The sequence below is a fragment of the Entelurus aequoreus genome, linkage group LG21 (genome assembly GCF_033978785.1).
Source record: "Entelurus aequoreus isolate RoL-2023_Sb linkage group LG21, RoL_Eaeq_v1.1, whole genome shotgun sequence".
Classification (NCBI taxonomy): domain Eukaryota; kingdom Metazoa; phylum Chordata; class Actinopteri; order Syngnathiformes; family Syngnathidae; genus Entelurus; species Entelurus aequoreus.
The window spans coordinates 44,634,543-44,653,445 of NC_084751.1; the positions used below are offsets into that span (position 1 = coordinate 44,634,543).

An 18,903-nucleotide genomic window follows, 5' to 3' on the forward strand; every position below is an offset into this window, starting at 1 on the left:
TGAATTCGGTACCCATCCCTATTTGTTTATCTTAATTGAACTCCTAAAATTAAATCACTTTAATTGACATATTCCAATTAAGAATGGCTCGCAAGTGAAAGAAAACCTTGCATCTGCGACTCAATGTGACTGATGAGTCGTTCAAACGACTCGACTCATTCGCGAATGTCACGTCTCTCCCGTGCAAAGACCTGCCACCTACTATAAGTTAAAGTTAAAGTTAACTTAACTTAACTTAAGCTATAGAATGATGTGCAGCAATTGGCTTCTCTTACAGGTGAGCAGCTGGCGGTGTTTCGAGGCGAGGACGGGAAGGCCTACGTTGTGGACGCCTACTGCCCACACCTGGGTGCCAACCTGGCTGTGGGTGGACGTGTCGTGGGAAGCTGCATCGAGTGTCCATTTCACGGATGGCAGTTTCGGGGCAACGACGGCAAATGTGAGAAAATACCCTACGCTGAAAAAGGTATTCATGCTGGTCCACAAAAAATAAGTTAAAAAACATCAAGGACATAAAAGGTGATTCAATTGCTGCCACTTCAGCGGCGCCATGTCCAGGGCTTGCATTTAACCACGGCAACCGCCGACCGCCCTCGTCACTTGTCGTAATACCCTAAAAAATTGACCAACGGGTAGAGTAACAATAAACGGTATAGTGATAATTTGCAATATAATTCCAGACGGTTAGTAATACAGTCTAATTTGTTAATTACCAAAAAAACGTAATTTATTAATGCATTTTTGCCAACACGAAGTCAGGCGCATGCGCACTAGCGTCGTTTGCCTTGATATTCATGGCGGACTAACTACACGGACTTTGCTCGGGAGATTTTACCCTCGGAGTAAACGGAGCCAAGCACTTGGTTTCTAAGGCCCAAGCTGTTTGTTTACATGCTTTTTTTTATTTCTCTTTGCTATTTGGGCTTATTGGACCCTAATTAGAATAAAAACTAAGAATCATCTTTTGATATGATGTACTTAGTCCATAAGTACACAAACCTGTACTTCATGTTTAGTGACAAGCTAATTCTTATCTTCACACCTTTTTTTTCTAAATTCCATTGTATGTTATACTCTTCAGACACCACCAGATGGCAGGATAAGTGTCCACATAAGCGGCCATAAGACCCCAATTCAGTAGTGTACACAATTTTGGAAATAAGAGCTTAAAAGTGCTGTCCACGCATGTGGCCACTAAGGCCTTTAGAGGTTTTAACGTCATTTTCCATGGCTTCCCGCCGTGCGTTTAAGAGCGCATTGCTGTGTTTGGATGGAGACAGGTGTGGACAATATTGGACAATGCGTTTAGATGGAGACAGGTGTGGACAATATTGGACAATGTATTTAGATGGAGACAGGTGTGGACAATATTGGACAATGCGTTTAGATGGAGACAGGTGTGGACAATATTGGACAATGTGTTTAGATGGAGACAGGTGTGGACAATATTGGAGAGACTTGTCCCCACACTAAAAGTACACAGCGAAGGAGAAAACGATTTGATGTTGCTTTTATTTTCTCAATACAGCGTCCATCAGCTGCTGTGACTGAGCGTTAATGAAGTGAGGAAACACGCAGCAGGCGATGTGTCGTGAACGTTGTCACAACTTGTTTATAAAGTCTTTAGTTTGTTCACTGGGATGTTCACTCCTCCTTTATTTAACTGCAAACTGTATCAGTGTTCAAATAACATCAGTACTAGCTAAAATTACGTTCACACCCCAACACTGCTTTACCTAACAATCAGCAATCATGATTTCAATATTGATAACAATAATCTTAATTATTACTTTGGCCATAATTGGCAGCCCTAGATTACATTCATGAACACTATTTTTATCTATATGGACAAAAAAGTGCAGATGGCCATCAGGTGCCATCTTTCAACATTCATATATATATATATATATATATATATATATATATATATATATATATATATATATATATATATATATATATATATATATATATATATATATATATATATATATATATATATATATATATATATATATATATATATATATATATATATATATATATATATATATATATATATATATATATATATATATATATATATATATATATATATATATATATATATATATATATGTATATATATATATATATATATATATATATATATATATATATATATATATATATATATATATATATATATACAAACAAAAACAAAAACAAAAAAAAATATATATATATATATATATATTGTTTTTGTTTGTATATATATATATGTATGTATATATATATATATATATATATATATATATATATATATATATATATATATATATATATATATATATATATATATATATATATATATATATATATATATATATATATACATACATATATATATATACAAAAAAAAAATATATATATATATATATATATATATATATATATATATATATATATATATATACTTTTTTTTTGTATATATATATATATATATATATATATATATATATATATATATATGTATATATATATATATATATATATATATATATATATATATATACACACAAAAAATATTGTTTGTCTTGGTGCCCTAAAATATGAGCCCTCCTTTAAGGCAACACTTGACTTGATCTTAAAAAGTAAAAATTTGAGGCCTGCATATTGACATACAACTATATAAAAGAAACACAACAAAACATGCATTGTATTGCCTTATTGTAAAGAAACCGTTTGTTATATGATATTACATGAGGTCCAAGTTGTGTTGTTTAATTTGCACACACTCTGCATTTCAGTGCCGGATTTAGCTAAAGTGACCGCCTGGCCCAGCTGTGAAGTTAACGGTCAAATCCTGCTGTGGTTTCACTGCGATAGAGAAGAGCCTCAGTGGACTGTTCCGGAACAGCAGGAGATCACTAAGGGCGAGTGGGTCTATCGCGGCCGAACGGAACATTTTGTCAACGCGCACATACAGGTAAGTGTCTGGGCTGTTAATGCACAAAGTCAACCAGCCTTTGCTTACTTATTTAGAGCAACGATCCTCAAACTATAGTACGTGTACCACTACTAGACTTCATGTAGTGGCACGCCAAAATAATCGCTTCATTAAAGTACAGTGTTTTATTTTCCCAATTTCAAACACAGTGTTACTGTTCAAACTGCAATGTTACAGTGGCCAAAAATAGTAAATACTCTTGTTAGATAAAAACCTCTGACTGGTTTTGATTGAGTAATTAGGCCTGCTATGCTACTGTATTTTAATGTTGGTCATTATGGTGGTACTTGGAAAGTCACATTTTTTCTGTAGTGGCAAATTGGTAAAAAAAAAAAAAAAAGTGGAGAACCACTGATGTAAAGAGAATGAGTGATAATACAGAATTTTAGATGTGTATATTAACTACAGTGACAATATAGCTTTCAGTGCATGAACAATAATAACATGAATAAATGATTGAAAAAAATAGAGTCGTAAGGTATGCCGGTACTAGTAGAGTATTGCGGTCCTAATGAATCAAAAACGGTACTCAGGAAGAGGTGCTTTAAAACATGGCGAGCTAGTTAGCATCCACAGTCGGCAGTGTTTTAGCTACTTCTAAATCACTAATTCTCGTCTCCATGGCGACAAAGTACGTTTCTCACAAGTAATATCTAAATATCTAAACATGTAAACACGTGACGGATAAACTGGTCAATGGCCCTCAATGTCACAGGAGATTCCTGAGAACGCAGCAGACCTGTCTCACCTGTCTCACCTGCACACGGCGAGTATCCTCAGCGGAGCCGACCTGCGCTACACCAACAGCTGGCAGTTTGTGCGACATTATTGGAAGGTATGTTCATTGTATTTTTCAGAAAAGCCTTTGTTCAATTTCCGTGACCACAATAGCCTTAAATAAAAAAATAAAATAAATAAAATAAAAAAATGTATATATATATATATATATATATATATATATATATATATATATATATATATATATATATATATATATATATATATATATATATATATATATATATATATATATATATATATATATATATATATATATATATATATATATATATATATATATATATATATATATATATATATATAAATAAACACTATTTACATTGTAAATTGTCACATCAAAACTATGAATGAACACACGTGGAGTTAAAAAAAAAGAAGTATATATATATATATACATATACATATATATATATATATATATATATATATATATATATATATATATATATATATATATATATATATATATATATATATATATATATATATATATATATATATATATATATATATATATATATATATATATATATATGTATATATATATGTATACAAAACTACAAAACTGACTTTCCTTTGAGCAGATTGAGTTTCTGGAGCATCACATTTGTGGGGTCAATTAAACGCTCAAAATGGCCAGAAAAAGAGAACTTTCATCTGAAACTCGACAGTCTATTCTTGTTCTTAGAAATGAAGGCTATTCCACAAAATTGTTTGGGTGACCCCAAACTTTTGAACGGTAGTATATATATATATATATATATATATATATATATATATATATATATATATATATATATATATATATATATATATATATATATATATATATATATATATATATATATATATATATATATATATATATATATATATATATATATATATATATATATATATATATATATATATATATATATATATATATATATATATATATATATATATACATATATATATACATATGTATATATATATATGTTTATATATATATATATATGTATATATATATATATATATATATATATATATATATATATAAACATATATATATATATAAACATATATATATATATATATATATATATATATATATATATATATATATATATATATATATATATATATATAAGTATTTTTTGTTTTTGTTTTTTTTGTATATATATATATATATATATATATATATATATATATATATATATATATATATATATATATATATATATATATATATATATATATATATATATATATATATATATATATATATACAGGCCAAAAATGTGGATACACCTTCTCATTCAATGGGTTTACTTTATTTTCATGACTATTTAAATTGTAGATTGTCACATCAAAACCATGAATGAACACATGTGGAGTTATGTACTTAACAAAAAAAGGTGAAATAACTGAAAACATGTTTTATATTCTAATTTCTTCAAAAATAGCCACCCTTTGCTCTGATGACTGCTTTGCACACTCTTGGCATTCTCTACATGAGCTTCAACAGGTAGTCACCTGAAATGGTTTTCACTTCACAGGTGTGCTTGAAGCTCATGTAGAGAATGCCAAGAGTGTGCAAAGCAGTAATCACAGCAAAGGGTGACTATTTTTGAAGAAACTAGAGTATAAAACATGTTTTCAGTTATTTCACTTTTTTTTGTTTTTTTTAAAAGTATCAAAAAGTATCGAAATGCATTTTGGTACCGGTACCAAAATATTGGTATCGGGACAACCCTACATGGTACTGTACACTGTATAAGTGTGTGTGTGTGTGTGTTATTCCAGGCTGAGTGGGCACCAGAGAAGATCCCCAACAATCATTGTTCTCAGATGCTAGTGGAACATGCTCTTTATGTGTTTGGACGCCATTGGTCAGTGTTGGATCTGCATGTTGTTGCTCGACAGGTACAAGCAGGTTGAAATAAAAACCATTTTGATGGCATATGCACGTGATCCCACAGTACGTATCATCTTTGTGTCACAGGTGGGACCAGGACTGGTGTTCATGCGCTTCAACCACAGCTTCTTAGGCAGTGGTGTGGTCATGCAGAGTGTGACACCAGTGGAGCCTTTGTTGCAGTGTGTCACACACACCATCTTCTACCAGGCCAACATTCCCGCCCTGGTGCCGAAATTCTTCCTGAAAGCAGAATGCATACAGGTGAAGCCCAGTTACGCACTATACTACGCATGATGATCGATAGCTACATTGTTATTAATAGTTACCAAGTTAAAGAAGGTGTATGGCTGGGGAATTACAGAAAAAAAAGAGTACAATTAGCTGAAAAAGTTAGCACTATAATGGCCCGTAATTATTTAGTTCCTGGCTTGGCTCAGTCTGTAAGTTTCCTCCCTGTTACTGTGCTTTAAACGTACAAGACACTAAACCAGTGAAGTTGTCACGTTGTGTAAATGGTAAATAAAAACAGAATGCAATGATTTGCAAATCCTTTTCAACTTATATTCAATTGAATAGACTGCAAAGACAAGATAGTTCATGTTCCAGATGAGAAACTACATTTTTTTTTGCAAATAATCATTAACTTAGAATTTAATGGCAGCAACACATTGCAAAAAAGTTGTCACAGGGGCATTTTTACCACTTACCATTTTACCTACATAAAAATTCCATTTTACCTAGGTCAAAATTCCATTTTAAATAGGTACAAATTCCATTTTACACAGGTAGAAATTCCATTTTACATAGGTAAAAAATATATATATTTTGCCTAGGTAAAAATTTCATTTTACTTAGGTAAAAAATCCATTTGACATAGGTCAAAATTCCATTTTAAATAGGTACAAATTCCATTTTACATAGGTAAAAATTCCATTTTACACAGGTAGAAATTCCATTTTACATAGGTAAAAAAATAAATTTTGCCTATAGGTAAAAATTGCATTTTATATAGGTAAAACATCCATTTTACCTAGGTAAAAATTCCATTTTACATAGGTAAAAATTCCATTTTACAAAGGTAAAAATTCCATTTTACACAGGTAGAAATGACCTTTTACATAGGTAAAAAAAAATATATGTTTTGCCTAGGTAAAAATTCCATTTTACATAGGTAAAAAATCCATTTGACATAGGTAAAAATTCAATTGTACCTAGGTCTAAATTCCATTTTAATTGGTAAAAATTCCAATTTACATAGGTAAAAATTCCATTTTACCTACATAAAAATTCCATTTTACCTAGGTCAAAATTCCATTTTAAATAGGTACAAATTCCATTTTACACAGGTAGAAATTCCATTTTACATAGGTAAAAAAATAAATTTTGCCTATAGGTAAAAATTGCATTTTAAATAGGTAAAACATCCATTTTACCTAGGTAAAAATTCCATTTTACATAGGTAAAAAATCCATTTCACAAAGGTAAAAATTCAATTTTACCAGGTCTAAATTCCATTTTAATTGGTAAAAATTCCATTTTACATAGGTAAAAAATCAATTTCACATAGGTAAAAATTCAATTTTACCAGGTCTAGATTCCATTTTGATTGGTAAAAATTCCATTTTACATAGGTAAAAATTCCATTTTACAAAGGTAAAAATTCCATTTTACACAGGTAGAAATTACCTTTTACATAGGTAAAAAATATATATATTTTGCCTAGGTAAAAATTCCATTTTACATAGGTAAAAAATCCATTCGACATAGGTAAAAATTAAATTTTACCTAGGTCTAAATTCCATTTTAATTGGTAAAAATTCCATTTTACCTACATAAAAATTCCATTTTACCTAGGTCAAAATTCCATTTTACCTACATAAAAATTCCATTTTACATGGGTAAAAAAATAAATTTTGACCTAGGTAAAAATTCCCTTTTACCTAGGTCAAAATTCCATTTTACATAGGTACAAATTCCATTTTACATAGATAAAAAATCCATTTAACATAGGTAAAAATTCCATTTTACCTAGGTAAAAATTCAATTTTACATAGATAAACATTCCATTTTACATGTGTAAAGATTCCATTTTACATAGGTAAAAATTCCATTTTACATAGGTAAAAAATCCATTTGACATAGGTAAAAATTACATTTTACATAGGTAAAAAAAAATCAATTTTACATAGGTAAAAAAATCAATTTTACATAGTTAAAAATTCCATTTTTCACAGGTACAAATTCCATCTAATAAACCAAATATATGGTCTGGTTACAAGAAAATTTGAAAAAGTATATGAATAAGAAAACATAATGAACCTTTTTGTGTGATTAATCCCTCCTGGATTTCTGAAGGCTTTTTCTGTGAATGTGGTGGCCTAAAATGTTTGTGTACTTTTTCAGAAAGCTGCAATGTTTTGAAGCTTAGGATGAATTGATGGATTGAACCAACGTGTGATTTTATGAATGTGTTATCAATGTTTCAAGTGTTCCTTGTAACTTCAATCCAAAAAGCACAGGATTTCAACAAAAAAAATTAAAACAAATATTGTATAAATATTATAAACTACAAGTCCCAACATGCATTTGTCATTTTCACAATGATGACAACCGACCACTAGAGGGCAGTGTCCACATCTAACATGGCCTTAATAGATGTGTGGGTGTTGTGGGATGCTGTTGGAAATGGAAGTTAGACCAGACGTGTCAAAGGCGTTTTCACGGAGGGCCACATCGCAGTCAGAGGGCCACATCTAACAGTGAATACTATTATTACACATTTTTATGCATTTTATTAGTTGTTTTTTTTAACTAAAATGTAAAAAAAAGATGGTAAATTGAAATAATTTCACCTCAAAATGTAGTGTATAATACTGTAAATGGAAAAACAGTACTGCTGTTATTATGGTAAAAAAAAAAGACAGCTCAGTTGCCAGAATTCTAATGTAAAATTTAAATTAGTTTTTTTTTACTGTAAATTAAAAAAACTGCAATTTTACAGTAAAATTGAAAAAAGTGTTTTGTTTTTTTTAACCACAAATCAACAAGTGTAGATTTTTCGGTGTATTACTGTAAATGCCAAAACGACACCACAGTTTATTCCAATAAAAAAAAGTACTGTTTTTTTTTTTTCATTTAGAGAAAAAATGCTGTAAAAACCACAGTAAATTTCACAATTTGACCATGAAATCTATTGCTGGTTTTACATTGCACAATTTCATGGATAACTTGCTTTGAAATCATTATTATTAGTATTTATTTATATTTAAAACATGTTTGATCATATATTTTTGCATAATTAAACAATATTTAAGTTAACATGATTTGTGATTACATGGAGTACATATATTTTAAGAAAGAAAGAATACATTTAGTAAAAAAAAGTTACAGTACTTTATTGATACGTATTATTTCCAGGCTTTCCAGGGCCAAATAAAATCACGTCTGGCCCCCGGGCCTTGAGTTTGACACCTGTAATTTAGATCATAAAACTATGATCACAAAAAAACATTCATGAAGTTTGCTTCTTTTATGAATTTATTATGGGTCTACTGAAAATGTGGACCAATCTGCTGGGTCAAAAGTAGATGTCAGGTTCAAACACTGATGACATCTATTAAACAAGACAAGAAGCAAAGAATCAAACAGAGACAGAATTAAATTTGGACTCAATTGAGGAGAGACGCCGTCGACCTGTAACATCTTAAAGTGTCTTAGCACGCTCTGACGAAAAAGTTTCACGTCTCCTCCTTTATTTGGAGATGCAATGTTTACACAACAACACATGTCTCAACAGGAATGGGGGGGTATGTAAACAGCTCTAGTTTTTGGTCACATTGAAGACAAAAGAAGAAAATGCCTCAAGCTTGGGCTCGTCCTGGATTCGGCTTGAGCAGGTCTTCGATGACAATAGATAACCCCCTCCCCGTCTCCTCCCATCGTACACAATGGAATTTTCCAAGCCTTTGCTTGGTGCAACAAAGACAGCCCCTTGTCTGTTCATTGGGAACTTAGAGAACGGAAAGTTTTTTGATAATTTACATACAATTTTTCTGACAGTATACATACAGCAATGTTAATATTTGCCTACATGTCCCTTGGCACAAGCTTCTGGCAAGCTTCTGCTTGAATTTTTGACCACTCCTCTTGACAAAATTGGTGCAGTTCAGCTAAAGGTGTTGCTTTTCTGACATGGGATTTGTTTCTTCAGCATTGTCCACATATTTAAGTCAGGACTTTGGGAAGGCCATTCTAAAACCTTAATTTTTGATTGATTTAGCCATTCCTTTACCACTTTTGACGTGTGTTTAGTGGTCATTGTCCTGTTGGAACACCCAACTGCGCCCAAGACCAAACCTCCGGGCTTATGATTTTAGCTTGTCCTGAAGAATTTGGAGGTAATCCTCCTTTTTCATTGTCCCATTTACTCTCTGTAAAGCAGCAGTTCCATTGGCAGCAAAACAGGCCCAGAGCATAATACTACCACCACCATGCTTGACAGTAGGTATGGTGTTCCCGGGATTAAAGGCCTCACCTTTTCTCCTCCAAACATATTGCTGGGTATTGTGGTCAAACAGCTCCATTTATGTTTCAGAACTTTCCTCCAGAAGGTCATATCTTTGTCCGTGTGATGTCAGATGAAACAAAAATGTAAATGTTTGTAAAAGAGTTAGATCATTTGAAGTCATTACTATGATTGAATGACAATCTACAAAAATATCATCTGTAATTTCGGTGTTTTGGAAGTTCCGTGATGATGTCATTTGTCTTCCTGTGTGCAGTTTGAGCGGGATGTGATGGTGTGGAACAACAAGCGGTACATCGCCAAGCCCCTGCTGGTGAAGGAAGACGCTGCCATCCAGAAACACAGACGCTGGTACGCTCAGTTTTACAGCGAGAACAGCCCGCGGATCCAATTCCAGCGTGACACTTTGGACTTCTGACTCTCCTTCGGTCAGTTCGTCGACATCTGAGAAAATGTGTGCCGAGTAATAATAATGGGGGACCGCATAGTCTCAGGTGCAACATGAAGCTCATTTGAGTTGAATCTGTGTGTGTGTGTGTGTGTGTTTTCGTGTATTTCTACCCTTCTTGAGACACCAACAAGGAAAAGTACCGTCCATATGAGGACCGGTGAACGTGACAGGACCCAAATCATGGTCTCAATACAGAAAAACCATTGCATTTAATAGAGAGCCAACTACTAGAGTCCGTGAACATTGCTCCAAAGTCAGGATTTTTTTGGATTGATTTAAAGGCCTACTGAAAGCCACTACTACCGACCACGCAGTCTGATAGTTTATATATCAATGATGACATCTTAACATTGCAACACATGCCAATACGGCCGGGTGAACTTATAAAGTGACATTTAAAATTTCCCGGGAAATATCCGGCTGAAACGTCGCGGTATGATGACGTATGCGCGTGACGGAGTCAGTTTAACGGAAGTTATGGTACCCCGTAGAATCTTATACAAAAAGCTCTGTTTTCATTTCATAATTCCACAGTATTCTGGACATCTTTTGCAATTTGTTTAATGAACAATGAAGGCTGCAAAGAAGACAGTTGTAGGTGGTATTAGCAGCGGACTACAGCAACACAACCGGGAGGACTTTGTTGGAGAGCAGACGCGCTAGCTGCCGACCTCACCTTGACTTCCTACGTCTCCGGGCCGCCAAACGCATCGGGTGAAGTCCTTCGTCCTTCCTCCGATCGCTGGAACGCAGGTGAGCACGGGTGTTGATGAGCAGATAAAGGCTGGCTGGCGTAGGTGGAGAGCTAATGTTTTTAGCATAGCTCTGTGCGGTCCGGTTGCTAAGTTGCTAAGTTAGCTTCAATGGCGTCGTTAGCACAGCATTGTTAACCTTCGCCAGCCTGGAAAGCATTAACCGTGTATTTACATGTCCACGGTTTAATAGTATTGTTGATTTTCTATCTATCCTTCCAGTCAGGGGTTTATTTTTTTTGTTTCTATATGCAGTTAAAGCACGATGCTATCACGTTAGCTCCTAGCTAAAGCATTTCGCCGATGTATTGTCGTGGAGATAAAAGGCACTGAATGTCCATTTCGCGTTCTCGACTCTCATTTTCAAGAGGATATAGTATCCCAGGTGGTTTAAAATACAAATCCGTGATCCACAATAGAAAAAGGAGAGAGTGTGGAATCCAATGAGCCAGCTTGTACGTAAGTTACGGTCAGAGCGAAAAAAAATATGTATTTCACTGCATTCTAGTCCGTCACTCTAACGTTCCTCATCCACGAATTTTTCATCCTCGCTCAAATTAATGGGGTAATGGTCCGAATCGCTCTAGCTGCGTTGAAAACAATAGGAAAATATGAGGGAGTGAACAACTGACAACGTCACGCTACTTCCGGTAGGGGCAAGGGTTTTTTTTTATCAGAGACCAAAAGTTGCAAACTTTATCGACGTTGTTCTATACTAAATCCTTTCAGCAAAAATATGGCAATATCGCGAAATGATCAAGTATGACACATAGAATGCATCTGCTATTCCCGTTTAAATAAAAAAAAATTCATTTCAGTAGGCCTTTAATGTGCATACAAAAGTAAACATTGCCAGGTGCAAAGGCAGCAATATATGATCAAACAAGACGGCAGCTAAAGAAGGACTTCCCTATTTATCCCTGGAAAAAACCCGCCGGGTGAACAAGCTGATTTTACGACTTCCGGTGCTGACGTAAGACGACCCGCGTCCCATATGTGACCATAGGATGAACAAATACACTACGCTACTAAGACTATAGTGGCCATTAACAGTTAGCTTCTACAGCTGGGGTGCCCAAAGTGCGGCACAGGGGCCATCTGTGGTCCCTGACTCCTTTGTCATCGGCCTTAAGCACATTACAAAAAACAAAAAATAGAGATCTCATTTGCACCCCCTGGTGGTGAAATCTATCAAAATGAGGGTGGTCTCAAAAAGGAGGGATTTTTCATATTGACTGTGTTTTAGTTTTAAAAGTGATCCCCCTCTGGTCAACATATGAAATAACAAGTGTGTGTAATAATTTGAATTCTTTACGCAAGTGAGTGTAAAAAATGTAAACGCGCCCTCTTTGGTCAAATATTATTATTTTTTTAAATCAATGAAAATGCATATAGAGACAAACTGTAATAACTTGAAGTAAATAATGAATATTAAAAACCAATTACAAACAAAAAATTAAAAAAAATAATATTTAACTAAAATCTTACCTTTTTTATATTTGCATAGTATGTATATATTATTAATGTTGTAAATACAAATATTTATATATGTGCAAAGGGTGGTCCTAAAGAGGTAGGCATTTTTCGGAGGTCTCAAGAAGGTAACAAATACAAGAACGTGTCTGTGTGTGTGTGTGTGTTCTGGCAATGCTTACTTAATGGGGACATCGCTCTGTTTACACAGTCACCTTTAGGGGACCTCTGACGGTATGGGGACAAAAAAAACAGGTCCCCTAAAGGGAAACCTTTTTAAATGATAGTCAGATCCATTCGGAAGATGCCTATAGTGATTTTTAAGCTTTGGCCCATAAAACATCTAATTTGAACTTTTTTATTTTTTATTTTTCAATGGTGCTCAGTAGTCACGTACACATTTGTGTGAATTATGCACAATTATTTAAATTTGGTCCCCAAGAACCATTTTAACCCTTTTTCCCTAGGGTCCCCAGTAAGAATGATCAGCACATTACTTCATCAATCCAGAGATTTAAAGACGTGTATGAGCTAACTGGCCAGTGGACATTTTACACCATTTTTTTATGCCTCCACAACCTGTAGTGCCCACTGTGCTCGTCCTCACAAGTCATGATCAAACACTTGGTCCCCCATTCCAAAACCAGTATGTGTGTGAAGTAGTTACTTGGATAGAAGAATGCCTCACACTGCTTTGAAACCTGAATAAAAGCAGTCTTTTAAACACACCATTAATATTAGCAACTTCATAGAAATGGTTAAATCCAAGTACTGTGTACTGTAAGCCACAAGTTTTTTCCTACGCTATGGACTCTGCGGCTTATAAAACAGTGTGGCTAATTTATGGATTGCCGAGGTACGCTATATTATCGATAAAAGTATGCAATAATGTGAACATTTTTTCAGAAAAAAAGCTGCACAATAAAACATTTTAATATGATTGTTATGTGTGTGTGTTTGTGTTTTTTATTTACAAAATAACGGGGTTTTTTTCGTTCAGGGGTGATTTTTAAAATGAACATACGTATAGGGGTCAACAGTAATACCTTTTTATCACACGTTTTGACTTAGATATAATAAGAAACTATATATATACTTGTACGTTTTAGTACTACTTATGATTATGGTGTTAGTTTAAAAGTACTGTACGAGCATCACTCTGTTTTCAGCCGGTCAAAGGAACTAAGTGTCATTGTGGTGCGTGCCTACTTAAAGGGGCGCTGCACTTTTTTTTTTTTTACAATTTTGCCTATCATTCACAATTATTATGAGAAATAAGAATACAAAATGTTTTTGTTTCTTTCGCTTTCTAACATATAAAAATTGTCTCGTTTAAGGTGGCTAGCAATGCAGCTAATGGGAGCAATCAATTCTACCTCTAAATCACTTTAAAAATGCATTCAAAGACCGTTAACAATACTTCATTTATTATCAAACTGTAGCGACATTGTTATTGTAAGAGCGAACACTGAGGAACTCTTTTTCTATCGTAGTAACACATTGGTGTGCTACGGTATTATTAACAATATTACATATTGTTATGAAGGTGTCTGTTACTACATTATATATATACTTGCAGTGTGTATATTGTACATATGACATATTGTTATGAAGGTGTCTGTTACTACATTATATATATACTTGCAGTGTGTATATTGTACATATTACATATTGTTATGAAGGTGTCTGTTACTACGTTATATATTCTTGCAGTGTGTATATTGTACATATTACATATTGTTATGAAGGTGTCTGTTACTACATTGTATATATACTGGCAGTGTGTATATTGTACATATTACATATTGTTAGGAAGGTGTTTGTTACTACATCATATATATACTGGCAGTGTGTATATTGTACATATTACATATTGTTATGAAGGTGTCTGTTACTACATTGTATATATACTGGCAGTGTGTATATTGTACATATTACATATTGTTAGGAAGGTGTTTGTTACTACATTATATATATACTTGCAGTGTGTATATTGTACATATTACATATTGTTATGAAGGTGTCTGTTACTACATTATATATATACTTGCAGTGTGTATATTGTACATATTACATATTGTTATGAAGGTGTCTGTTACTACATTGTATATATACTGGCAGTGTGTATATTGTACATATTACATATTGTTAGGAAGGTGTTTGTTACTACATTATATATATACTGGCAGTGTGTATATTGTACATATTACATATTGTTATGAAGGTGTCTGTTACAACATTATATATATACTTGCAGTGTGTATATTGTACATATTACATATTGTTATGAAGGTGTCTGTTACTACATTATATATATACTTGCAGTGTGTATATTGTACATATTACATATTGTTATGAAGGTGTCTGTTACTACATTATGTATATACTTGCAGTGTGTATATTGTACATATTACATATTGTTATGAAGGTGTCTGTTACTACATTGTATATATACTGGCAGTGTGTATATTGTACATATTACATATTGTTATGAAGGTGTCTGTTACTACATTATATATATATACTTGCAGTGTGTATATTGTACATATTACATATTGTTATAAAGGTGTCTGTTACTACATTATATATATACTGGCAGTGTGTATATTGTACATATTACATATTGTTATGAAGGTGTCTGTTACTACATTATATATATACTTGCAGTGTGTATATTGTACATATTACATATTGTTATGAAGGTGTCTGTTACTACATTATATATATATATACTTGCAGTGTGTATATTGTACATATTACATATTGTTATGAAGGTGTCTGTTACTACATTATATATAAACTTGCAGTGTGTATATTGTACATATTACATATTGTTATGAAGGTGTCTGTTACTACGTTATATATATACTTGCAGTGTGTATATTGTACATATTACATATTGTTATGAAGGTGTCTTTTACTACATTATATATATAGTTGCAGTGTGTATATTGTACATATGACATATTGTTATGAAGGTGTCTGTTACTACATTATATATATATATACTTGCAGTGTGTATATTGTACATATTACATATTGTTATGAAGGTGTCTGTTACTACATTATATATATATACTTGCAGTGTGTATATTGTACATATTACATATTGTTATGAAGGTGTCTGTTACTACATTATATATATACTTGCAGTGTGTATATTGTACATATTACATATTGTTATGAAGGTGTCTGTTACTACATTATATATATACTTGCAGTGTGTATATTGTACGTATTACATATTGTTATGAAGGTGTCTGTTACTACATTATATATATATACTTGCAGTGTGTATATTGTACATATTACATATTGTTATGAAGGTGTCTGTTACTACATTATATATATACTTGCAGTGTGTATATTGTACATATTACATATTGTTATGAAGGTGTCTGTTACTACATTATATATATACTTGAAGTGTGTATATTGTACATATTACATAATGTTATGAAGGTGTCTGTTACTACATTATATATATACTTGCAGTGTGTCTATTGTACATATTACATATTGTTATGAAGGTGTCTGTTACTACATGATATATATACTTGCAGTGTGTATATTGTACATATTACATATTGTTATGAAGGTGTCTGTTACTACATTATATATATACTTGCAGTGTGTATATTGTACATATTACATATTGTTATGAAGGTGTCTGTTACTACATTATATATATATATATATATATATATATATATATATATACTTGCAGTGTGTATATAGAATGTTGATGGAGGGTTTTGAAGTGAATTTAGAGGGCTTTGAAGGTTACAACGGTGACTCCCATTAGCTGCATCTTTCAAGCGTTGCTCATCATCTTTAAAATCCTAATAAGAAAAAAAAAAGTGTAGATAAAAGTAAAAAAAAAGCTGGAATTTAAAGGTGTTTTTATCGGTTTAATTATAGCAGGTTTGTTGAAGGTTGTTTACGCCCATATGGGGAAATAGAATGCAAAAAAGCAATGGAACCAAGCCAGGATGTTTCTGACATAACACTCCAATTATTTACCTAACAAACGAGCCTGCAAGCTTAATGACAAGTTTATTGAACTACTTTAGTTTTGTGCCTGAATCACTACCCTATACGATCAAGTATTTATCACCATCTGCCAGATAGATTCAGTGAAGCGCTGCACTTTTTGTTCCATCAAAATCTGCATTGATGAACAATACAACTTTGAAAGAGTAAAAAAAAAAAAAAAAATGTTTTCAAAGCAACAAGCGGAGTCAGTGATTGGCCAACATCAGGACAGATGTGAGGAGAACGACAGAGCGGGCCGACAGATGGGCCGACCAAAAGACATCTGCTCCATAAAGTAGGACTTGGCAGGGAGGTGTCATCCTCACTGCAGTGGAAGTGTCAGGAGTTTGTGTTGGCACTAGTGTCACATCTGCAGAGAGCTCTTTGATGGCAGCTGTAATATATATATATACAGGGCCGGCCCGTGGCATAGGCCGTATAGGCAAATGCTAAGGGCGCCGTCCATCAGGGGGCGCCACGCCAGTGCCACAAATGTTGGAGAAAAAACAAAACAAAAAAACTGTCAGGTGCCCAGGGAAGGAAAAAGAGAAAAGAAGAGGAGAAACGAGAAAAAGACAGAGGTAGCAGGTAGGTAACGTTAGCCTACATGAAATTATTTGTCTGTTACAGAATGTGATAGTAACCTGGCTTTTTAGCATTAAGATAATGTTACATGATTCGGCAATTGCTAATCAATAAATAGCTAGTTCTGTTTTAACGTCGGGTTAATAATGTGGAGGGGGCTAAATTGTAATGGAAAATAATAATGTAACGTTAGGTAATTACAGTACTCCCACCTTACATTCCTCAGGGACATTTGTATTAGATCTTTTAAGCAGGTGTTTTTTGTTTACATGGTTATTGCCTTCTGGTTAGCTAATGTTTGCCCTGCAGGTAATAGTCACTTTTCCACCCCTTTATATATTAGGTATAGTTGTAAAGTTGTAAGCCTAGTTGTTAAAGTGCACATCATTAATATTAATTAAGCAATATCACATGAGAGGGAATGCTGTTTTTTAATTTGAGCACTGCTGTGATTCGGTTAAAGATAATCATAACATAACATTCTCATATAATATGTTAATTTGCTCTCTTTAAGTAAAAAAAAAAGGTCAAAGACAAAGCTATTCAGTTTCTTGTGAGTATATACACTTCACTGCCGATGTGGGGGGGGGTGCCACCTAAAATCTTGCCTAGGGCGCCAGATTGGTTAGGGCCAGGCCTGTATATATATATACACTATATTGCCAAAAGTATTTGGCCACTGTTGCGTCTGACTAGTCTTCTCTCTCAGGGAATTAAAGTCACTGGTCAATCCCAAATTCTTTAGATGACATATATGCTGAGTAAGAAGGACCATCAAGACAGAATAGGAATATTATCAAGTTTTACTAAAGCTATAGGAGACCAGTCCAATCGTCCTTTCATATCGACATCTCGAAATGGTCTAACATTCAAACGGGAAGAGACAACGTATTGAATACGAAAACAGCCCCCACCCTGTCCAGCAAGGAATGCCTCCCCCTTATCCAACACTGATAAGATAAGGAGGGGGGTGCATCTCTGCCGCATTCCAATGCCTAAGACACTACACAGACATCTGCAGACAAAGAGAAATAAGTATACATAGTATAAATGGAAAAATACTAGCTGCTCCAAACATGACTATGAATAAAGAACAAACTCTTAAACATATATGCATTCTCCACACCACCTATCCAAATTATCAGAATCAGGTGTTCTAATCACTTGGCCCGGCCACAGGTGTATAAAATCAAGCACTTAGGCATGGAGACTGTTTCTACAAACATTTGTGAAAGAATGGGCCGCTTTCAGTGATTTCCAGCGTGGAACTGTCATAGGATGCCACCTGTGCAACAAATCCAGTCGTGAACTTTCCTCGCTCCTAAATATTCCAAAGTCAACTGTCGGCTTTATTATAAGAAAATGGAAGAGTTTGGGAACAACAGCAAC

At 33.3% G+C, this 18,903-nt stretch overlaps 1 protein-coding gene across 1 annotated transcript in view; it reads left to right on the plus strand.

Moving 5' to 3' along the window:
• The window catches only part of zgc:92275 (cholesterol 7-desaturase nvd), a 24,750-nt gene extending 13,543 nt beyond the window's left edge, over positions 1-11,207 (plus strand). The window contains exons 2-7 of the mRNA XM_062031414.1: positions 278-466; positions 2,790-2,968; positions 3,705-3,824; positions 5,579-5,698; positions 5,778-5,954; positions 10,475-11,207. Of these exons, the coding sequence (XP_061887398.1) occupies positions 278-466; positions 2,790-2,968; positions 3,705-3,824; positions 5,579-5,698; positions 5,778-5,954; positions 10,475-10,636 (947 nt within the window). The 3' untranslated portion in view covers positions 10,637-11,207. The remainder of the gene's footprint in view (positions 1-277; positions 467-2,789; positions 2,969-3,704; positions 3,825-5,578; positions 5,699-5,777; positions 5,955-10,474) is intronic.
• Positions 11,208-18,903: the final 7,696 nt, after the last annotated feature.